Here is a 19101-nt window from a genome sequence, read left to right on the forward strand (position 1 = left end):
ACGTCATTGGGCAGGCACGCAGTTTATATTGTGGGAAAGCGGACGTGAAAACAGGCTGTCCTCACTCAGGTCCGCATAGAGCTGGAGGGGGCGTGGCCTCCAGCTCAGCCTGAATTCCGGGAGAAAATTTGTCCCGGGAGGTTTTCGGGAGAGGCGCCGAATTTCGGGAGTCACCCGGAAAATCCGGGAGGGTTGGCAAGTATGGTTTATGGTGTGTTGGCTATTCACTTAAGTCTTTGCTGAATTTAGTATTTTGCTTTGCCCAAAAGGTGTTAATACTCTAAGTATTGTTTTTGTCCCACACCAGATGTTTGATTGTAACGTGCATTTGAGTTTTTTTTTGTTTTTTTTTCGTTAACAAATTTGGAGGTGTTGAAATCGCCGTGCAAAATTCGCCAATGTAGTAGCATAAAGCTAGCGCAAAAGTGGAGCTTTACTTAATTTACAGTTTGTTGAAAAGTTATTTTGAGTCAATGACTTTGTTGGCTTTGAAAATTGCAAAATTACTTGGAGGTACTTAGGCTAAGTGCGCTCTCAGTGCTGCTGGACTGATAGCAAAGTGCCAAAGTGAGAAGAAAGCGTGAAGTCACGGGCAAGCCTGCTACCGAAACATGGCACCATTGAATTTCAAGGTAATCGGTGTAGGGTAGGACTGGCGGGATTCGGACGGTGCGAAAGGTATGGATTTGGTATGCATCCCTACTCCATTGTAATTGAGATAATTCAGTAATGTAAAGAAAATGTTAAGTAATTCAAAAATGTGGATCACAACCCACAACAATTGTAACATAAGTAGCCCAACAAAACAAAACAGACTGTATTTTCCGCACTATAAGGCGCACCTTCAATGAATGGACTATTTCAACACTATGTTCATATATAAGGCGCACCGCATTATAAGGTGCATAGAATAGATGCTACAGTAGAGGCTGGGGTTACGTTATGCATCCTTTAGATGGAGCTACGCTAAAGGGAATGTCAACAAAACAGTCAGGTCAGTCAAACTTTATCAATAGATTACAAACCAGCGTTCTGACAACTCCGTTCACTCCCAAAATGAATAAACAGCTGTTTTATTATTTTCCCCCTTTCAATAAACACGTAGGAAACAGTCTGATACTGTTACGGTAAAACAAGCGTTAGTGCAATCACAATATAGTAACACTCGAAATAGTGCAAAGTAATAATATATCAATAACTCAACGTTGCTCAAACGATAATGTCACACAACACAACACACAAAATAAACATGTGAAGCTCACTTTATTAAGTTATTCCTCATCCACGAATCCCTCAAATTCTTCTTCTTCAGTGTTCTAATCAAATAGTTGGGTGAATACGGCATCCAACATGCCCGGTTCCGTCTCGTCCAAGTCGTCATTAAAGGAGTCAGTGTCGCTGCTGTTAATGTTAAATTCTCTCGCTGCTACTCTATTCCCGTGTTCTACTGTGTGACTGATCATCTTGAGTTTAAACTCTGCGTCGTAAGCGTGTCTCTTAATAGGAGCCATTTTGGGGTCTTTATATAAACACACAGAAACGGCACGCCTCCCGCAGTCATATATGCCAGCATGCACCGCACACTTCTTCTTCTACGGGGGAAAATAAAGTAGGCAGCTGCTTACTGTAGTTGCGAGACCTCCATCCATACATCCATCCATTTTTTTACCACTTATTGTGGTTCAATTTTGGCCCAGATATAAGGCGCACCGGATTATAAGGCACACTGTCAGTTTTTGAGAAAATTTGAGGTTTTTAGGTGCGCCTTATAGTGCGGGAAATACGGTAATTACAGAGCACAGCAAAATGTGCAAGAAAATGCTTGTCTTTCTGAGTCCCTCGTTTTGTCAGTTAGCGAGATGCACTTTTAATGTGAAGGCCGGAAGCTGCTGTGTTTTAATGAGAAACAAGGCTGTGTTCAGATGAAAGGTTTTTGAGTTCCTGCCCGATGCGTTTCAACATTGTCATCTTATGACAAAACACACTTGTGTTGGTCTGTTGGAAGTTGGCAACGTGGCTGCAACTAGCTCAGCTCTTAGCCTTAAAGGCCTACTGAAATGAGATTTTCTTTTTTAAACGGGAATAGCAGGTCCATTCTATGTGTCATACTTGATCATTTCGCGATATTGCCATATTTTTGCTCAAAGGATTTAGTAGAGAATATCGACGATAAAGTTTGCAACTTTTGGTCGCTAATAAAAAAGCCTTGCCTGTACCGGAAGTAGCAGACGATGTGCGCGTGACGTCACGGGTTGTGGAGCTCCTCACATCTGAACAATGTTTACAATCATGGCCACCAGCAGCGAGAGCGATTCTGACCGAGAAAGCGACAATTTCCCCATTAATTTGAGCGAGGATGAAAGATTCGTGGATGAGGAAAGTGAGAGTGAAGGACTAGAAAAAAATTAAAAAGACTATACAGTGGGAGCGATTCAGATGTTATTAGACACATTTACTAGGATGATTCTGGAAAATCCCTTATCTGCTTATTGTGTTACTAGTGTTTAAGTGAGATTATATGGTCGTACCTGTACAACCTGAAGGTCAGCCCCGCACCTTTCTTCAGCACCAGTCGACGGGTGGTGGCAATGCCCATCTCTGCCCTTCGCAACACGATCTTTCGAAATGATTGCTGCATATTACACTGTACTTTGTGTGTGTGGTCCAATCCAACCGTGTTCGCTTGACCGCTCTGTTCAATACTAAAGCTTCACCGTCATCTTTCGGGAATGTAAATAATGAAACACCGGCTGTGTTTGTGTTGCTAAAAGCGGCCGCAATACACCGCTTCCCACCTACAGCTTTCTTCTTTGATGTCTCCATTGTCCATTGAACAAATTGCAATAGAGTCAGCAACAGAGATGTCCAGAATACTGTGGAATTGTGCGATGAAAATAGACGACTTATAGCTGGGAACGGTGCTGGAACAAAATGTCCTCTACAATGCGTGACGTCACGCGCACGTGTCATCATACCGCAACGTTTTAGCATGATAGTTCGGCGCGAAATTTCAGATTGCAATTTAGTAAACTAACCCGGCTGTATTGGCATGTGTTGCAATGTTAATATTTCATCATTGATATATAAACTATCAGACTGCGTGGCCGGTAGTAGTGGCTTTCAGTAGGCCTTTAACCATGAAGTTTTGTGTTGTGAAGATTGGTGCTTCTAAGAACTGCTGTTGCTTGGCATCGTTACGTTTCATCCGACTCTGTTGTGATGGCCACTTTTTTTTCTCCAGTCTGGTTTCTACCGTGCACAGTGGCACTGCACCGGTACCATTATGGAACAGATCCCTAATCAGGCAGCATGATGTATTACCCAGTCATGCCTTAGGCCAGGGGTGGGCATTATGTCGATCGTGGAGGGTGTGTCAGACGATTGCAAGCCAGGCATTAAAAAAATATACATAAAAATGAGCAATCATCAATCTTCACCAAGACTTTACTTTCGTCAGCTGTTTGACATTCTCGGCACCTGAGGATCTTGTGAGATGACGCTGGCTGCTGCGAGCTCATTATTAAAGGGGAACATTATCACAATTTCTAAAGGGTTAAAAACAATAAAAATCAGTTCCCAGTGGCTTGTTGTATTTTTTAAAGTTTTTTTCAAAATTTTACCGGTCTCGGAATATCCCTAAATAAAGCTTTAAAGTGCCTTATTTTCGGCTCTCTGCGAAGACACTGGCCATTTCCCTGTGACGTCACACAGTGCTGCCAATGTAAACAAACAGTGGGAATACCACAGCAAGATATAGCGACATTAGCTCGGATTCAAACTCTGATTTCAGCGACTTAAGGGATTCAACAGATTACGCATGTATTGAAACAGATGGTTGGAGTATGAAAATATTGAAGAAGAAACTGAAGCTATTGAGCGAATAGCTATTGACGCTATTCATAGCCATAGCATGGCCGAATAGCTGCGTTAGCATCGCCGGTAAAATGTGCGGACCAAACGATCAGGACTTTCGCATCTTTTGACACTGGAGCAACTTAAATCCGTCGATTGGTAAGTGTTTTTTTCGCATTAAATGTGGGTGGAAGAAAACGTAATATAGTTGCAAATGCATCTACAGGTTATCCATATATCTGTTCCATGTCTGCTTTAGCACCGCCGGTAAATAGCATGTTAGCATCGATTAGCGTAGAATGTTAGCATCGATTAGCTGGCAGTCAAAATCAACAAAACTCACCTTTGTGATTTTGTTGACTATCGTTGCAAATGCATTTGCAGGTTATCCATACATCTCTGTGCCATGTCTGCCTTAGCATCGCCGGTAAAATGTGGAGACACTCCTGCACATTCAATGGGGGTCTGGCGGCAGACACTTTGGCATCTTCGGGCCAGTGGTGCAACTTGAATCCCTCCCTGTTAGTGTTGTTACACCCACCGACAACACACCGACGAGGCATGATGTCTCCAAGGTTCCAAAAAATAGTCAAAAAAACGGAAAATAACAGAGCTGAGACCCGGTGTTTGTAATGTGTTGAAAATGAAAATGGCGGTTGCGTTACCTCGGCGACGTCACATTCTGACATCATCGCTTCCAGCGCGATAAACAGAAAGGCGTTTAATTCGCCAAAATTCACCCATTTAGAGTTCGGAATTCGGATTAAAAAAATAGATGGTCTTTTTTCTGCACCATCAAGGTATATATTGACGTTTGCATAGGTCTGGTGATAATGTTCCCCTTTAAGAAAAAAATCACTGACACGAGGGAGAAAAACACTTTTTATTTCAAAAGACTCTTTGGCCGTACCTACTGTCAAAACTCTAAAGACCGACTACACATTTCCTGTCTTCACCATAAAAGACCTGCTTCATCCTGCCTGTGCTAACAAAATAAGAGTCTCAGAAAGCTAGTATGCACAAGCTAGCAAGCTACGGAGTTTTATGCCAATATATTTCTTATAAAGATGTTGCACCTTTCCTGCTTTCGGCGCCTAGACCGTAGTCAAGGAGCGCAGGGGAGACACTTCTCCAGGGCCGATGGATTCTCGGGGCAACACCCTTCACTTTACCCAGCAGTGGGTCTTCACAATTTCGGACTCCAGGGCAAAATGACGAGTACAGCGATTAGTTGCAAATCGTGGCTTTTTATTTACGTCTTAAACACAGTCAGAATCCCACACAAAAACACTAGCCACTCCCCCGCCCTCACCGACTGCTCCCTCTCCTCTCTCGCCCACACACTCACTGACGTCACTCACCCGCTGTCACACATTAAAGGGGAACATTATCACAATTTCAAAAGGGTTAAAAACAATAAAAATCAATTCCCAGTGGCTTGTTTTATATTTCGAAGTTTTTTTCAAAATTTTACACCTCCCGGAATATCCTTAAAAAAAGCTTTAAAGTTCTTGATTTTCGCTATTTGCGATGTGACTGTCCATTTCCCTGTGACGTCATACAGTGCTGCCAATACATACAACATGGCGGTTACCACAGCAAGATATACGACATTAGCTCGGATTCAGACTCGGATTTCAGCGGTTTAAGCAATTCAACAGATTACGCATGTATTGTAACAGATGGTCGGAGTATGGAGGCAGATAGCGAAAACAAAATTGAAGAAGAAACTCAAGCTATTGAGCGAATAGCTATTCGGCCATAGCATGGGTGTACTAATGAAGTGGCCATAGCATGGCTGCCTTATTAGCATCGCCGGTAAAATGTGCGGACCAAACGATCAGGACTTTCGCATCTTGTGACACTGGAGCAACTTAAATCTGTTGATTGGTAGGTGTTTGTTTCGCATTAAATGTGGGTATCTAGTTTCAAATGTACATACAGCTAGCGTAAATAGCATGTTAGCATCGATTAGCTGGCAGTCATGCTGCGACCAAATATGTCTGATTAGCACATAAGTCAACAACATCAACAAAACTCACCTTTGTGATTTCGTTGACTTAATCGTTGCAAATGCATCTGCAGGTTATCCATACATCTCTGTGCCATGTCTGTCTTAGCATCGCTGGTAAAATGTGCAGACACTCAATGGGGGTCTGGCGGCAGATTTCTTGCCAGTGGTGCAACTTGAATCCCTCCCTGTTAGAGTTGTTACACCCTCCGACAACACACCGACGAGGCATGATGTCTCCAAGGTTCCAAAAAATAGTCGAAAAAACGGAAAATAACAGAGCTGAGACCCGGTGTTTGTAATGTGAAAATGAAAATGGCGGGTGCATTACCTCGGTGACGTCACGTTATGACGTCATCGCTACAAGACCGATAAACAGAAAGGCGTTTAATTCGCCAAAATTCACCCATTTAGAGTTCGGAAATCGATTAAAAAAATACATGGTCTTTTTTCTGCAACATCAAGGTATATATTGACACTTGCATAGGTTTGGTGATAATGTTCCCTTTTAAAGGGCAACACACACATATGCTACTCTCATAACAAAGTGTTTAAAAAGGAGTATGCAAGTTGGACAAATGAGATGCCAAATCCAACCACTTTCATGTGGTATTGGACAGAAAGGAGGACTTTTTTTCTCCTCCATTTGAAAATGCGGACGTTATCAGCACCACTGTCTGATTCCAATCAATGCAAGTCATCAGAATCAGGTAATGCACCAACTTATATTCTTGTCTTCATGAAAGAAAGGAATCTATATGTGTTAAACATGCTTGTATTATCATTAAACACCATTGACTTGTTAACAAAAATGTCTCTCATAAATAAATAAATATAAATTATAAATATGAATGAGGTAGATCTCCTCGACTTGGTCAATTGAAAAGTAGCTCGCCTGCAGAAAAAGTGTGGCCCCCCCTGCCTTAGGCATTTAACTCCATTGGTGGGGTATGTGGGGAAGGTCAGACATCCAGTCAGGATCTGGTGTGACCACTGTTGAGTTGATCAAGTTGTTGATTGTGGCCTGTGGAATGTTGGCCTACTCATCTTCAAAGGCTGTGCAATGTCGCTGATTAGTGGCAGGAACTGGAACACATACGCCCATGCAGAACATCCCAATCATGCTCAATGGGAGCTTGTTAGCATCCAGGAATGATGTACAACAGGGGTGTCAAACTCAAATACAGAGTGGGCCAACATTTTAAACGGAACAAAGCCTCGGGCCAAGGTTGAACAAATTAACCTATTATTAGGGACCCAAACAAGTTTTGCATTAAATATTGAACAAGCAAGGCTTATATAACTTTAGTGACGTGCAAAATCCAGTTTCAAATAATAATAATAATAATAATAAAAAAGTATCAATGGCATATCAAATAAAATGTAAATAAAAATGTAATGCTTTTTTTTCTATATGCATTCTTCTGAGGTAAATATCAATTTTTTTCCCACAGGCTAATAATACATTTGAAAATAATATAACAATAATGAATGAACCAAACATTCAAGCCTTGAAGTAGCAAGAGTAAATGCATGAATTAAACGTTAATTATTGGTCAGTTTGCTGGAAGTTTCCCGGAAGAGTTAGAATGCAAGGGGGTCTGGGTATTTGTTCTGTTGTGTTACGGTGCGGATGTACACCTGAAATGTGTTTGTCATTCTTGTTTGGTGTGGGTTCACAGTGTGGCGCGTATTTGTAACAGTGTTAAAGTTGTTTATACGGCCACCCTCAGTGTGACCTGTATGGCTGTTGACCAAGTATGCATTGCATTCACTTGTGTGTGTGTGTAAAAGCCACAAATATTATGTGACACGCTGTTAGTATGGAGGAAAAGCCGACGTGACGACAGGTTGTAGAGAACGCTAAAGGCAGTGCCTTAAATGCACGCCCCCAATATTGTTGTCCAGTTGGAAATCGGTAGAAATTCGGGAAAATGGTTGCCCCGGGAGATTTTCGGGAGGGGCACTGAACTTCGGGAATCTACCGGGAAAATAAGGAGGGTTGGGCAAGTATGAGTATTAGCGGTGAATGCGGTGTTACAGCGGCACCGAAGCTGTATAACACCGGTGGGCCAGCTCTAATGCTCAAGGGCCAAATTAAATTACACGGCGGGCCAGAGTTTGACACCCATGATGTACAACGTTGGGCTGTGCATTATCACGCTGCAACATACAGTGACGTTTGTGAATGAATGGGATCACGTAAGGCCAAAGAATGTGTGGATTGTAGGGGTGTAACGGTACGTGTATTTGTATTGAACCGTTTCGGTACGGGGGTTTCGGTTCGGTGCGGAGGTGATTTGAACGAGTTTCCAGACGGACATATTTAAGTAGCGTAAACAATACTCAAAATGACGGACATTTGAGGCATTTCAGAAACTCTGCCCTGACAGCTCCGCAAAAGAGGACATGTCCGGTGAAATGAGGACGTAAGGTCAGTTTATCCTAGCCCGGTCGCTGCTAGCACCGGACATGTCCTCTTTTGCTAGCATGCTAGGAGCGACCGGGCTAGGATTGACTGACTTTACGTCCTCTTTTCACCGGACATGTCCTCTTTAGTGGAGCTGTCAGGGCAGAGTTTCTTAAATGCCTCAAATGTCCTGCATTTTGAGTTAGGGTTGCGTGTATTTTCAATGTACGTTCAGGGTTAAGAAGGGGTTAAAAACGAAAGACATTGTGCGCGCAACAGCAGCATTGTGAGGGAGGGGCAGAGAGCGAGAGAGTTATGATAAACACGCATGCGTCGCCAGGTTCTGCTTTTTATCCATAGATTTATCAGATTTAATTTTTTGTTATCTATAGCAGGGGTGTCAAAATTGTGCCCCGGAGGCCATTTGCGGCCCACAGCTAATGTTTTAAAGGCCCACGGCACATTCAATCAATCAATCAATGTTTATTTATATAGCCCCAAATCACAAATGTCTCAAAGGACTGCACAAATCATTACGACTACAACATCCTCGGAAGAACCCACAAAAGGGCAAGGAAAACTCACACCCAGTGGGCAGGGAGAAATCACATCCAGTGGGACGCCAGTGACAATGCTGACTATGAGAAACCTTGGAGAGGACCTCAGATGTGGGCATCACCCCCCCCCCCCCCTCTAGGGGACCGAAAGCAATGGATGTCGAGCGGGTCTAACATGATACTGTGAAAGTTCAATCCATAGTGGCTCCAACACAGCCGCGAGAGTTCAGTTCAAAGCGGATCCAAGACAGCAGCGAGAGTCCCGTCCACAGGAAACCATCCCAAGCGGAGGCGGATCAGCAGCGTAGAGATGTCCCCAACCGATACACAGGCGAGCGGTCCATCCTGGGTCTCGACTCTGGACAGCCAGTACTTCATCCATGGTCATCGGACCGGACCCCCTCCACAAAGGAGGGGGGGACATAGGAGAAAAAAGAAAAGAAGCGGCAGATCAACTGGTCTAAAAAGGTGGTCTATTTAAAGGCTAGAGTATACAGATGAGTTTTAAGGTGAGACTTAAATGCTTCTACTGAGGTAGCATCTCGAACTGTTACCGGGAGGGCATTCCAGAGTACTGGAGCCTGAACGGAAAACGCTCTATAGCCCGCAGACTTTTTTTGGGCTCTAGGAATCACTAATAAGCCGGAGTCTTTTGAACGCAGATTTCTTGCCGGGACATATGGTACAATACAATCGGCAAGATAGGATGGAGCTAGACCGTGTAGTATTTTATAAGTAAGTAGTAAAACCTTAAAGTCACATCTTAAGTGCACAGGAAGCCAGTGCAGGTGAGCCAGTACAGGCGTAATGTGATCAAACTTTCTTGTTCTTGTCAAAAGTCTAGCAGCCGCATTTTGTACGAACTGTAATCTTTTAATGCTAGACATGGGGAGACCCGAAAATGATACGTTACAGTAATCGAGACGAGACATAACAAACGCATGGATAATTATCTCGGCGTCTTTAGTGGACAAAATGGAGCGAATTTTAGCGATATTACGGAGATGAAAGAAGGCCGTTTTAGTAACGCTTTTAATGTGTGACTCAAAGGAGAGAGTTGGGTCGAAGATAATACCCAGATTTTTTACCGAGTCACCTTGTTTTATTATTTGGTTGTCAAATGTTAAAGTTGTATTATTAAATAAAGGTCGGTGTCTAGCAGGACCGATAATCAGCATTTCCGTTTTCTTGGCGTTAAGTTGCAAAAAAATAGCGGACATCCATTGTTTAATTTCATTAAGACACACTTCCCACTGACTACAGTCCGGCATGTTGGTCAGCTTTAGGGGCTTGTAGAGTTCTAAAAATACTATTAAAATAAACAAAAACACAACAGAAGGGAAACAAAAAAGCTTGAAGCTTAAATGTAATTTAGAAAAAGTTGCAATTAGGGTTGGGCGATATTGGCTTTTATTAATATCTCAATATTTTTATGCCATATTGCGATATACGATATATATTACGATATTTTGCCTTGGCCTTGAATGAACACTTGATGCATATAATCACAGCAGTATGATGATTCTAGGTGTCTACATTAAAACATTTTTCTTCATACTGCATTAATATATGCTACTTTTAACTTTCATGCAGAGAGGGAAATCACAACTAAGTCAATTGACCAAAACTGTTTTCATTAAATACTCTTTATTCTCTCACAGGTGACTTTTTAAATGAAAGAACAAATTAATAGTGTTGTTACCTTTGTTTAGTAACACTTCTGCTGCATACTTTGCATTGACTGATTGATACTTTTATTAGTAGATTGCACAGTTCAGTACATATTCTGTACAATTGAGCACTAAATGGTAACACCCGAATACGTTTTTCAACTAGTTTAAGTCCGGCTCCACGTTAATCAATTCATGGTACAAATATATATTATCAGCATAATACAGTCATCACACAGGTTAATCATCATAGTATATACATTGAACAGCATATTGCTGTTGTCTGCTGAATATCTTCCCACTTGGAGCCAAACCACCGCCAAATGATGGACCCCCAGCTTTTTATGTTGGGCATTTATTGTTCTTCCTCCATTTGTGATAAGTTCGCACCAGCTCTCTCTCTCTGATCGGCGAGAGGTATGACGCTAGACTCGCGAGAGTATGTGACGTATGTAAGAAGGCGGGCTTGTTTTACGTCTCTGTGAGAAGGAGTGAGACACGCCAGTAATGTAATGCACGCAGCTTAAAGCAACGTGTGAGAACATATAATCGAATATTACGATATAGTCATTTTTTATATCGCACAGAGATAAACCTGCGAGATATATATATATCGATATATCGGCCAGCCCTAGTTGCAATGTTGACTAATAAAACTAAGCTGTTTTTTTTTTCCTTTCAAACTGTCATTGCTCAAAACATAATATTGAATCAAAATCAATGTTATTATGAATTATTGACCTATCCAAGGTTCCCATTACTTCACATCAAATATTCCACCAGGAAAAATATTTTTGGTGGAAGATTTTGCAAATATGGTAATTAAATAACCCCAAATATTTTGTTGTTTTCTTACTGGGCTTCACGGTGGCAGAGGGGTTAGTGCGTCTGCCTCACAATACGAAGGTCCTGCAGTCCTTGGTTCAAATCCAGGCTCGGGATCTTTCTGTGTGGAGTTTGCATGTTCTCCCCGTGACTGCGTGGGTTCCCTCCGGGTACTCCGGCTTCCTCCCACCTCCAAAGACATGCACCTGGGGATAGGTTGATTGGCAACACTAAATTGGCCCTAGGGGGTGAATGTGAGTGTGAATGTTGTCTGTCTATCTGTGTTGGCCCTGCGATGAGGTGGCGACTTGTCCAGGGTGTACCCCGCCTTCCGCCCGATTGTAGCTGAGATAGGCGCCAGCGACCCCAAAAAGGGAATAAGCGGTAGAAAATGGATGGATGGTGATAAACCTGCGATATATATATATCGTTATATCGGCCAGCCCTAGTTGCAATGTTGACTAATAAAACCAAGCTGTTTTTTTCCTTTCAAACTGTCATTGCTCAAAACATAATATTGAATCAAAATCAATGTTATTATGAATTATTGGCCTATCCAAGGTTCCCATTACTTCACACCAGGAAAAATATTTTTGGTGGAAGATTTTGCAAATATGGTAAATAAATAACCAAAATAATTATATTTTGTTGTTTTCTTACTGTACCGAAAATGAACCGAACCGTGACCTCTAAACCGAGGTACATATCGCACCGAAATTTTTGTGTACCGTTACACCACTAGTTGATTGTATTTGTAAAAAACACTTGTTCATACGACAAGCAAACTGCTCATCCATCAACACTAAAACACCTCTTTAAAATGTCCCACGCCGCTCAAGTGGGTTACGACTACAAACTGCAGTCAAGGTGAGGAAGATGAGCTTCCCTGAGACGCTTTGACAGTTGGTGCAGAGATTCTTTCATGCAAAGCAATTATTGCAGCTGTGTGTGTCTACGGTAGAGACATAAACCTTCAAGTAACGCTGAGTACACGCAACCAAGGGCGTAGAATTGGGTAGGGACGCTAGGGACACCCGCTACTGTGTAGTCACTATCCATACAAGCGCTGCCCGTAATGTTTAGTCAATGATTATGGCACAGAAAGGGTTAAATGTCGGCCTCTGCTAGAAGTCCCGCCTCTAACCTAAATATCGCTCCCTGATTGGTTGCCGCGTTCATGCTAACTTACGTGTGATTGGCTGTCCTCGCTGTGGAAAAAACAGTCCCACCTATCCAGACATTAGCACTGCATCTCGTCTTTTCCTCCGATTTTTTCCAGGTGAAAGTCAATACTCAGTCCCCTCTACCATTTTTAACCCTCCCCATAGGTGAAAGTTAACCTTAAACATGTGAATTCAACTACTTTAGTCCGTTTTTTAACATCGTAAAAACATCAGCTGTCTTTTTCTACGAACTGCAGCAGTCCGTTGTCATGGATACATGACAACAACTTCCATTCATACCAGTCATGCGCGCCTGAGGCGGAGTGATAGCCTACGTTGTGATCAGGCTTTAGAATAGTAGCCGTGCTCATTATTTAAACCACGGTTAACAGCCAATCAGATCGCTGGATTTCACCTTTCCGTTTTTTTTTTTTTTTAGTTTCATGTAACATATTTACAGTACAAAAGCAGCAATAGACAGAAGTAGATGAAGGGAAAAATTGTGAGTGATTTAAACACAAGTTGGGGAAACGATTATTACAGTTCATTTATGTTTATTTACAATGTTGTATTGCATGAATGTATTTCTGATGTTGTTGATGGACAGTAGGCTATGTTCATTGACAGTATGATGCACAGTTGCACTACAGCTCTACACTAAAGAGTAAAGATGAGAACTCTTCCAAGTTGTCTCCTTTGCTTTCATTTTAGTTACTTTACCCTATAACATCTGCATGACGTGAAATTATGATTGCTTATGTAAAAAAAAATAAAAGTAAACTTTCAGAGTGCTGCCTTGGAGCACTTTTGTGTCCCCACCAATCTTAAAATCAAACCTACTCCCTTGCACGCAACATCTGTGTTCAGTGCTGAAACTGCACATGCTGTGTCAACATGTTGCTCACTGACACAGATCACTCCAGCTCCTAGAAACGACTCACTTTGAGATCTTTCTTTCAGTTCAGCTCATGAAAGACGGATGTATGTAATTTTACATCAACCGCATACCAAACAATAAAAATACACTCACCATTTCAGTAACAAGGCCCCCCCATGCATAAAACGGTAAGAGTAGAAAAAATGTTGCTCCATGCTTTGAATGGGAACGAGTAGCGCCATCTGGAGGACAAATATAAAATGGTCAAATTGGCAGCATTTTCAAACTTTGGTATTGTTGGATTACATTCGAATGAATGTGGAATGAAAAATTTTATTTGTAGGCAAGGCAAGTTTATTATTATAGTACAGTTAACATACAGGGCTTTGCAGAAAATTACAATGAGGAAAAAATGGAGATATTAAAGGCCTTCTGAAATGAGATTTTCTTATTCAAACGGGGATAGCAGGCTCATTGTATGTGTCATACTTAATCATTTCGCCATATTGCCATATTTTTGCTGAAAGGATTTAGTACAGAACATCGACGATAAAGTTTGCAACTTTTGGTCGCTAATAAAAAAGCCTTGCCTGTACCGGAAGTAGCAGACGATGTGCGCGTGACGTCACGGGTTGTGGAGCTCCTCACATCTGAACATTGTTTACAATCATGGCCACCAGCAGCGAGAGCGATTCGGACCGAGAAAGTGACAATTTCCCCATTAATTTGAGTGAGGATGAAAGATTTGTGGATGAGGAAAGTGAGAGTGAAGGATTAGAAAAAAAAGACGAGGGCAGTGGGAGCGATTCAGATGTTATTAGACACATTTACTAGGATAATTCTGGAAAATCACTTATCTGTTTGTTGTGTTACTAGTGTTTTAGTGAGATTATATGGTTGTACCTGAAAGTTGGAGGGGTGTGGCCACGGGTGTGGTGACCGCCAGTGTCTCCGTTGTAAGCCACGTTTCTCGACGAGGCAAGGCAGCCGGGCTGAGATTTTTTTTTTTCCCCCTCCTCCACGGTGTAACTATCCGACGGTCAGGGGCAGGCGGTGGGAGGAGGCAAGAGAGTCCAGCCGCAGGAAGAACGACGCAAACTCTCCGCTCATGTCCACGGTAAGAGCCGACTTATTGCCACCATTTTCTCACCGAAACCTGCCGGTTGACATGTGGTAGGGAACGATGTTCGCTTGACCGCTCTGTTCAATAGTAAAGCTTCACCGTCAGCTTTCGGGAATGTAAACAAGGAAACACCGGCTTTGTTTGTGTTGCTAAAGGCGGCCGCAATACACCGCTTCCCATCTACATCTTTCTTCTTTGACGTCTCTATTAATTGAACAAGTTGCAAAAGATACAGTAACACAATGTCCAGAATACTGTGGAATTATGCGATTAAGCAGACGACTTATAACTGGGATCGATGCTGGATCAAAATGTCCGCTACAATCTGTGATGTCACGCGACGTTTTCAACGGGATACTTCGCGCAAAATTTCAAATTGCAATTTGGTAAACTAACTTGGCTGTATTGGCATGTGTTGCAATGTTAATAGTTCATCATTGATATATAAAATATCAGACTGCGTGGTCGCTAGTAGTGGCTTTCAGTAGGCCTTTAAGTCATAGAATAATTGTTTTTCAAATCAAATAATCATACATCCGCTCTCAGTTGTGGTGGTTGGAGAGTAGGATGCCGTGTAAACACACACGTCAACTGCCTAATCAAAAAGAACCAGGAAACAATACATTATATCTTTATTGTTCCAATAATTCCTTTAAACCAGGGGTAGGGAACCTATGGCTCTAGAGCCAGATGTGGCTCTTTTGATGACTGCATCTGGCTCTCAAGATAAATCTTAGCTGACATTGCTTAACACGATAAGTAATGAATAATTCATCCAACGCCCTTGACGCGAATCCCTTAGGGGTGATGGACAACTGGGCAGTGTCTGAAGAGCTGCAGCCCGCCACCATAGCCCCCCACTCCCTCCCCTCTGTTGCAAGTCTGGAGATGTATGTTGTGATACATATATATCAGGGGTGCCCACACTTTTTCTGCAGGCGAGCTACTTTTCAATTGACCAACTCAAGGGGATCTACCTCATTTATATATATCATTTATATTTATCTATTTATGAAAAAGACATTTTTGTAAACAAGTTAAATGTGTTTAATGATAATACAAGCATGTGTAACACATATAGATGTCTTTCTTTCACGAAGACAAGAATATAAGTTGGTGTATTACCTGATTCTGATGACTTGCATTGATTGGAATCAGACAGTAATGATGATAACGCCCACATTTTCAAATGGAGGAGAAAAAAAGTTGTCCTTTCTGTACAATACCACATGAAAGTGGTTGGTTTTTGGCATCTAATTCATCCAGCTTCCATACACTTTACAAGAAAAACATTGGCGGCAAATTCCGTAACTTGTTTGATTGACATTCACGGCACCCGAGGGTCTTGTGAGATGACGCTGGCTGCTGCCAGTTCATTATTATGAAAAAATGACAGAGAGGAAGGCGAGAAACACTTTTTATTTCAATAGACTTTCGCGCCGTCCCTTCCGTCAAAACTCTAAAGGCCGACTGCACATTTCCTATCTTCACAATAAAAGCCCTGCTTCATGCTGCCTGCACTAACAAAATACAGAGTCTCGGAAAACTGCCGTGCACAAGCGATCCCTCAGAAAGCTGGCGTGCACAAGTGATGTGCACGCCTGCTATCTGAGGGATCGCTTTGTTGACGGAAGGTACGGCGCGAGAGTCTGTTGAAATAAAAAGTGTTTCTCGCCTTCCTCTTGGTCATATTTTAATAATAATGATCTTGAAGCAGCCAGCGTCATCTCACAAGACCCTCCGGTACCGTGAATGTAATTTAAGTGACGTCTTGGTGAAGATTGATGATCACTAATTTTTAGGTCTCTTTTTTTTAAAAGCCTGGCTCGAGATCGACTGACACACCCCCCGCGGTCGACTGGTAGCTCGCGATCAACGTAATGGGCACCCCTGTTATATATATACTTTGCTCTGGAGTTTTTTTTTTCTCCCCATAGCTGTTCTGTGACCCTAAACACTGTTTGTTTGTCTAATTAAATCAATTAGTCAATCAACAAAGTTGTGTTGTACTTGGGCAATAGCAATACTTACCTACCTACATAATTACGCTGGTAATCACGTTGTCAAAATATCCGCTTTCTACCGCACCTGTTCAAGAAGTCGCATTCATGATAAAAAGTATTTGATTTATTATTGGTCAGTTTCAGAATAACAATGTTATTAGAAAGAATAGGAGACCTACAATACTCTAAAAATGTTGGTCTTAATAAAAAAAAATGCAGGCATTTAGTTACATTCATTGTTAAAAGCTATTATATGGCTCTCACGGAAATACATTTTAAAATATTTGGCTTTCATGGCTCTCTCAGCCAAAAAGGTTCCGACCCCTGCTTTAAACGATTGTGAAAATGCTCATACCTCAAAGTATGACGGCAATTGAAAGCATGACAAAAAGCTGTTTGCAACTCCAAGTACTCACTGGGAAGTTGAGTCATTCATTGACCAAAGCCAAAATGGCTTGGAAAAGACTAAATAATGTCAGTAAATCTATCACTAAGCACGTTGCTAGTTTATTTTGGCCTGTGCAGGGTCGCAGGGTGGTGGAGGTGCTGTCCCTTTCCAAAGTCAGCTACTCCATGCTGAAAGGCTTATTTGGGAATGAAGATGGCGGCTCACGCTGCTCTTTGATCACCATGGCAACAGAGCTCTTCCTGCTCAGCGGCAGCCTGGAAGGAGCGCTCAACACACTCCGAGGTACTGCCGGCGCCGCTTGCTGGACGCCAGCACCTGTTGACAAGCTGTGTCCTTGAGCGTAGAAAACCAGTGGTTCCTGAGTTCCAGCCTTTGGCCGTGTCCGCCCGCTCACCTGGAGAGCAGAAGCCGTGTGCTCATCCATCTGGCCGAGAGGAGCTCACACAGGGACAAACTGGAGGTCCTCTCCAATCTCCCCGGAATCCAAGAGCCCAGTGGTGAGGCCCACTTACCTCAGCTGTCTGAACCCTTGGAGATATTCGCTGCTTTTCTTCTTGTCCAGACCAGGTTGAGGTCCTCAGGTACACCGGGCTCTTTAACTCCCACCTGCAAGTGTGCGTGGACAGACACGTGCTTCCTGTTGCATCTGACATGGTGGACTTCATGCTCCGTAAGAAGCTGCTGGTGGACTACGCCGTGCTGCAGAGGCTCATTCAAAAACTGGCCAAGCAGAACCACTGGCTGCGAGCACGCCAGGTCTTCAAACGTAAGACTTCTCCCTTCACTATTTTTCTTCTTTTCAAAATCACCATCCTCTCTTTTGCTCTTTTTTCCTTTCTCAGAGGTACACATTGCAGAAAGTAATACACCTGTGATGCAAAGTACAAGTGGCCTCTGGAAGCGAGAATGTCAATGCGAGGATCTGCCACTAGTCATGGACTATCTGAGCCATTAGTCAACTTATCAGACTATAACGCAGGGGTCGGGAACCTATGGCTCTAGAGCCAGATGTGGCTCTTTTGATGACTGCATCTGGCTCTCAGATAAATCTTAGCTGACATTGCTTAACACGTTAAGTCAGTGGTCCCCAACCACCGGGCGGCCCGGTACCGGGCCGTGGCCCAATTGGTACCGGGCCGCAGAAGAATTTTTTATAAAAATAAAAAAAAAAGTATTTTTTTATTAAATCAACATAAAAAACACAATATACGCTTACAATTAGTGCGCCAACCACAAAAACCTCCCTTTTTCATGACAAAAAACTCCCTTTTTCATGACAAAGAAGAAAAAAAAAAAAAAAGCGTTGACCGGTCCGCGGATACAAAAAGGTTGGGGACCACTGCGTTAAGTAATGAATATTTCTGTTGGTAATCCCAGTGTGAAAAATAACGTTCAAATTATAAAATATTCTCATGCATTTTAATCCATCCAGCCGGTTTCTACCGCACCTGTTCAAGAAGTCGCATTAATAGTATGAAGTATTATATTTATTGTTGGTTAGCTTCAGAATAACAATGTTATTAAAAAGAATAAGAGACTTATTATACTAAAAATGTTGGTCTTACTTAAAAATGCACGCATTCAGTTGTATTCAGTCTTAAAAAAAATATATATACATGGCTCTCACGGAAATACTTTTGAAAATATTTGGCTTGTATGGCTCTCTCAGGCAAAAAGGTTCCCGACCCCTGCTATAACGCATACAGATCCAATGGCTTCCATTTAGCCTTTGGCTTTTAAATTCAGTTTAAGAAATGTTAGGCATGTGCTAACAGCAGATGATTATTTCATTCAGAAATACCGTATATCCTTGAATTACCGCCGGCTATATAGTATGCGCCTGCCTAGAATTACTGCCGGGTCAAACTTGTTTCGCAAAATAATTAGCGCATGCCTAGCATTACCGCCGGCTCAGGATTAACGCCGGGTCAAACTCGTTTCGCAAAATATTTTTATTAGCGCATGTCTAGAATTTCCGCCGGGTCAAACTCGTTTCGCAAAATAATTAGCGTATGCCTAGAATTTCCGCCGGGTCAAACTCGTCACGTCACGAGTGACACTTCACCTGTCATCATTTTCAAAATGGAGGAGGCTGATTTCAATATTTTGAAATTGCATAAAGGGAAGAAGATTAAGAGCTATTCAGTAGGATTTGAGGTCCAAGCTATTGAATATGCTAAAAAGTACAGTAAGCAGCTGTG

At 42.3% G+C, this 19101-nt stretch overlaps 1 protein-coding gene across 2 annotated transcripts in view; it reads left to right on the forward strand.

Moving 5' to 3' along the window:
- topaz1 (testis and ovary specific TOPAZ 1) overlaps nucleotides 1-19101 on the forward strand; it is a 66451-nt gene that overhangs the window by 34820 nt on the left and 12530 nt on the right. For both annotated transcript variants that reach the window (XM_061882565.1, XM_061882564.1), the window contains 3 exons: nucleotides 17017-17182; nucleotides 17245-17397; nucleotides 17463-17666. In XM_061882565.1, the coding sequence (XP_061738549.1) occupies nucleotides 17017-17182; nucleotides 17245-17397; nucleotides 17463-17666 (523 nt within the window). The remainder of the gene's footprint in view (nucleotides 1-17016; nucleotides 17183-17244; nucleotides 17398-17462; nucleotides 17667-19101) is intronic.

The sequence above is a fragment of the Nerophis ophidion genome, linkage group LG21 (genome assembly GCF_033978795.1).
Source record: "Nerophis ophidion isolate RoL-2023_Sa linkage group LG21, RoL_Noph_v1.0, whole genome shotgun sequence".
NCBI classification, from domain to species: domain Eukaryota; kingdom Metazoa; phylum Chordata; class Actinopteri; order Syngnathiformes; family Syngnathidae; genus Nerophis; species Nerophis ophidion.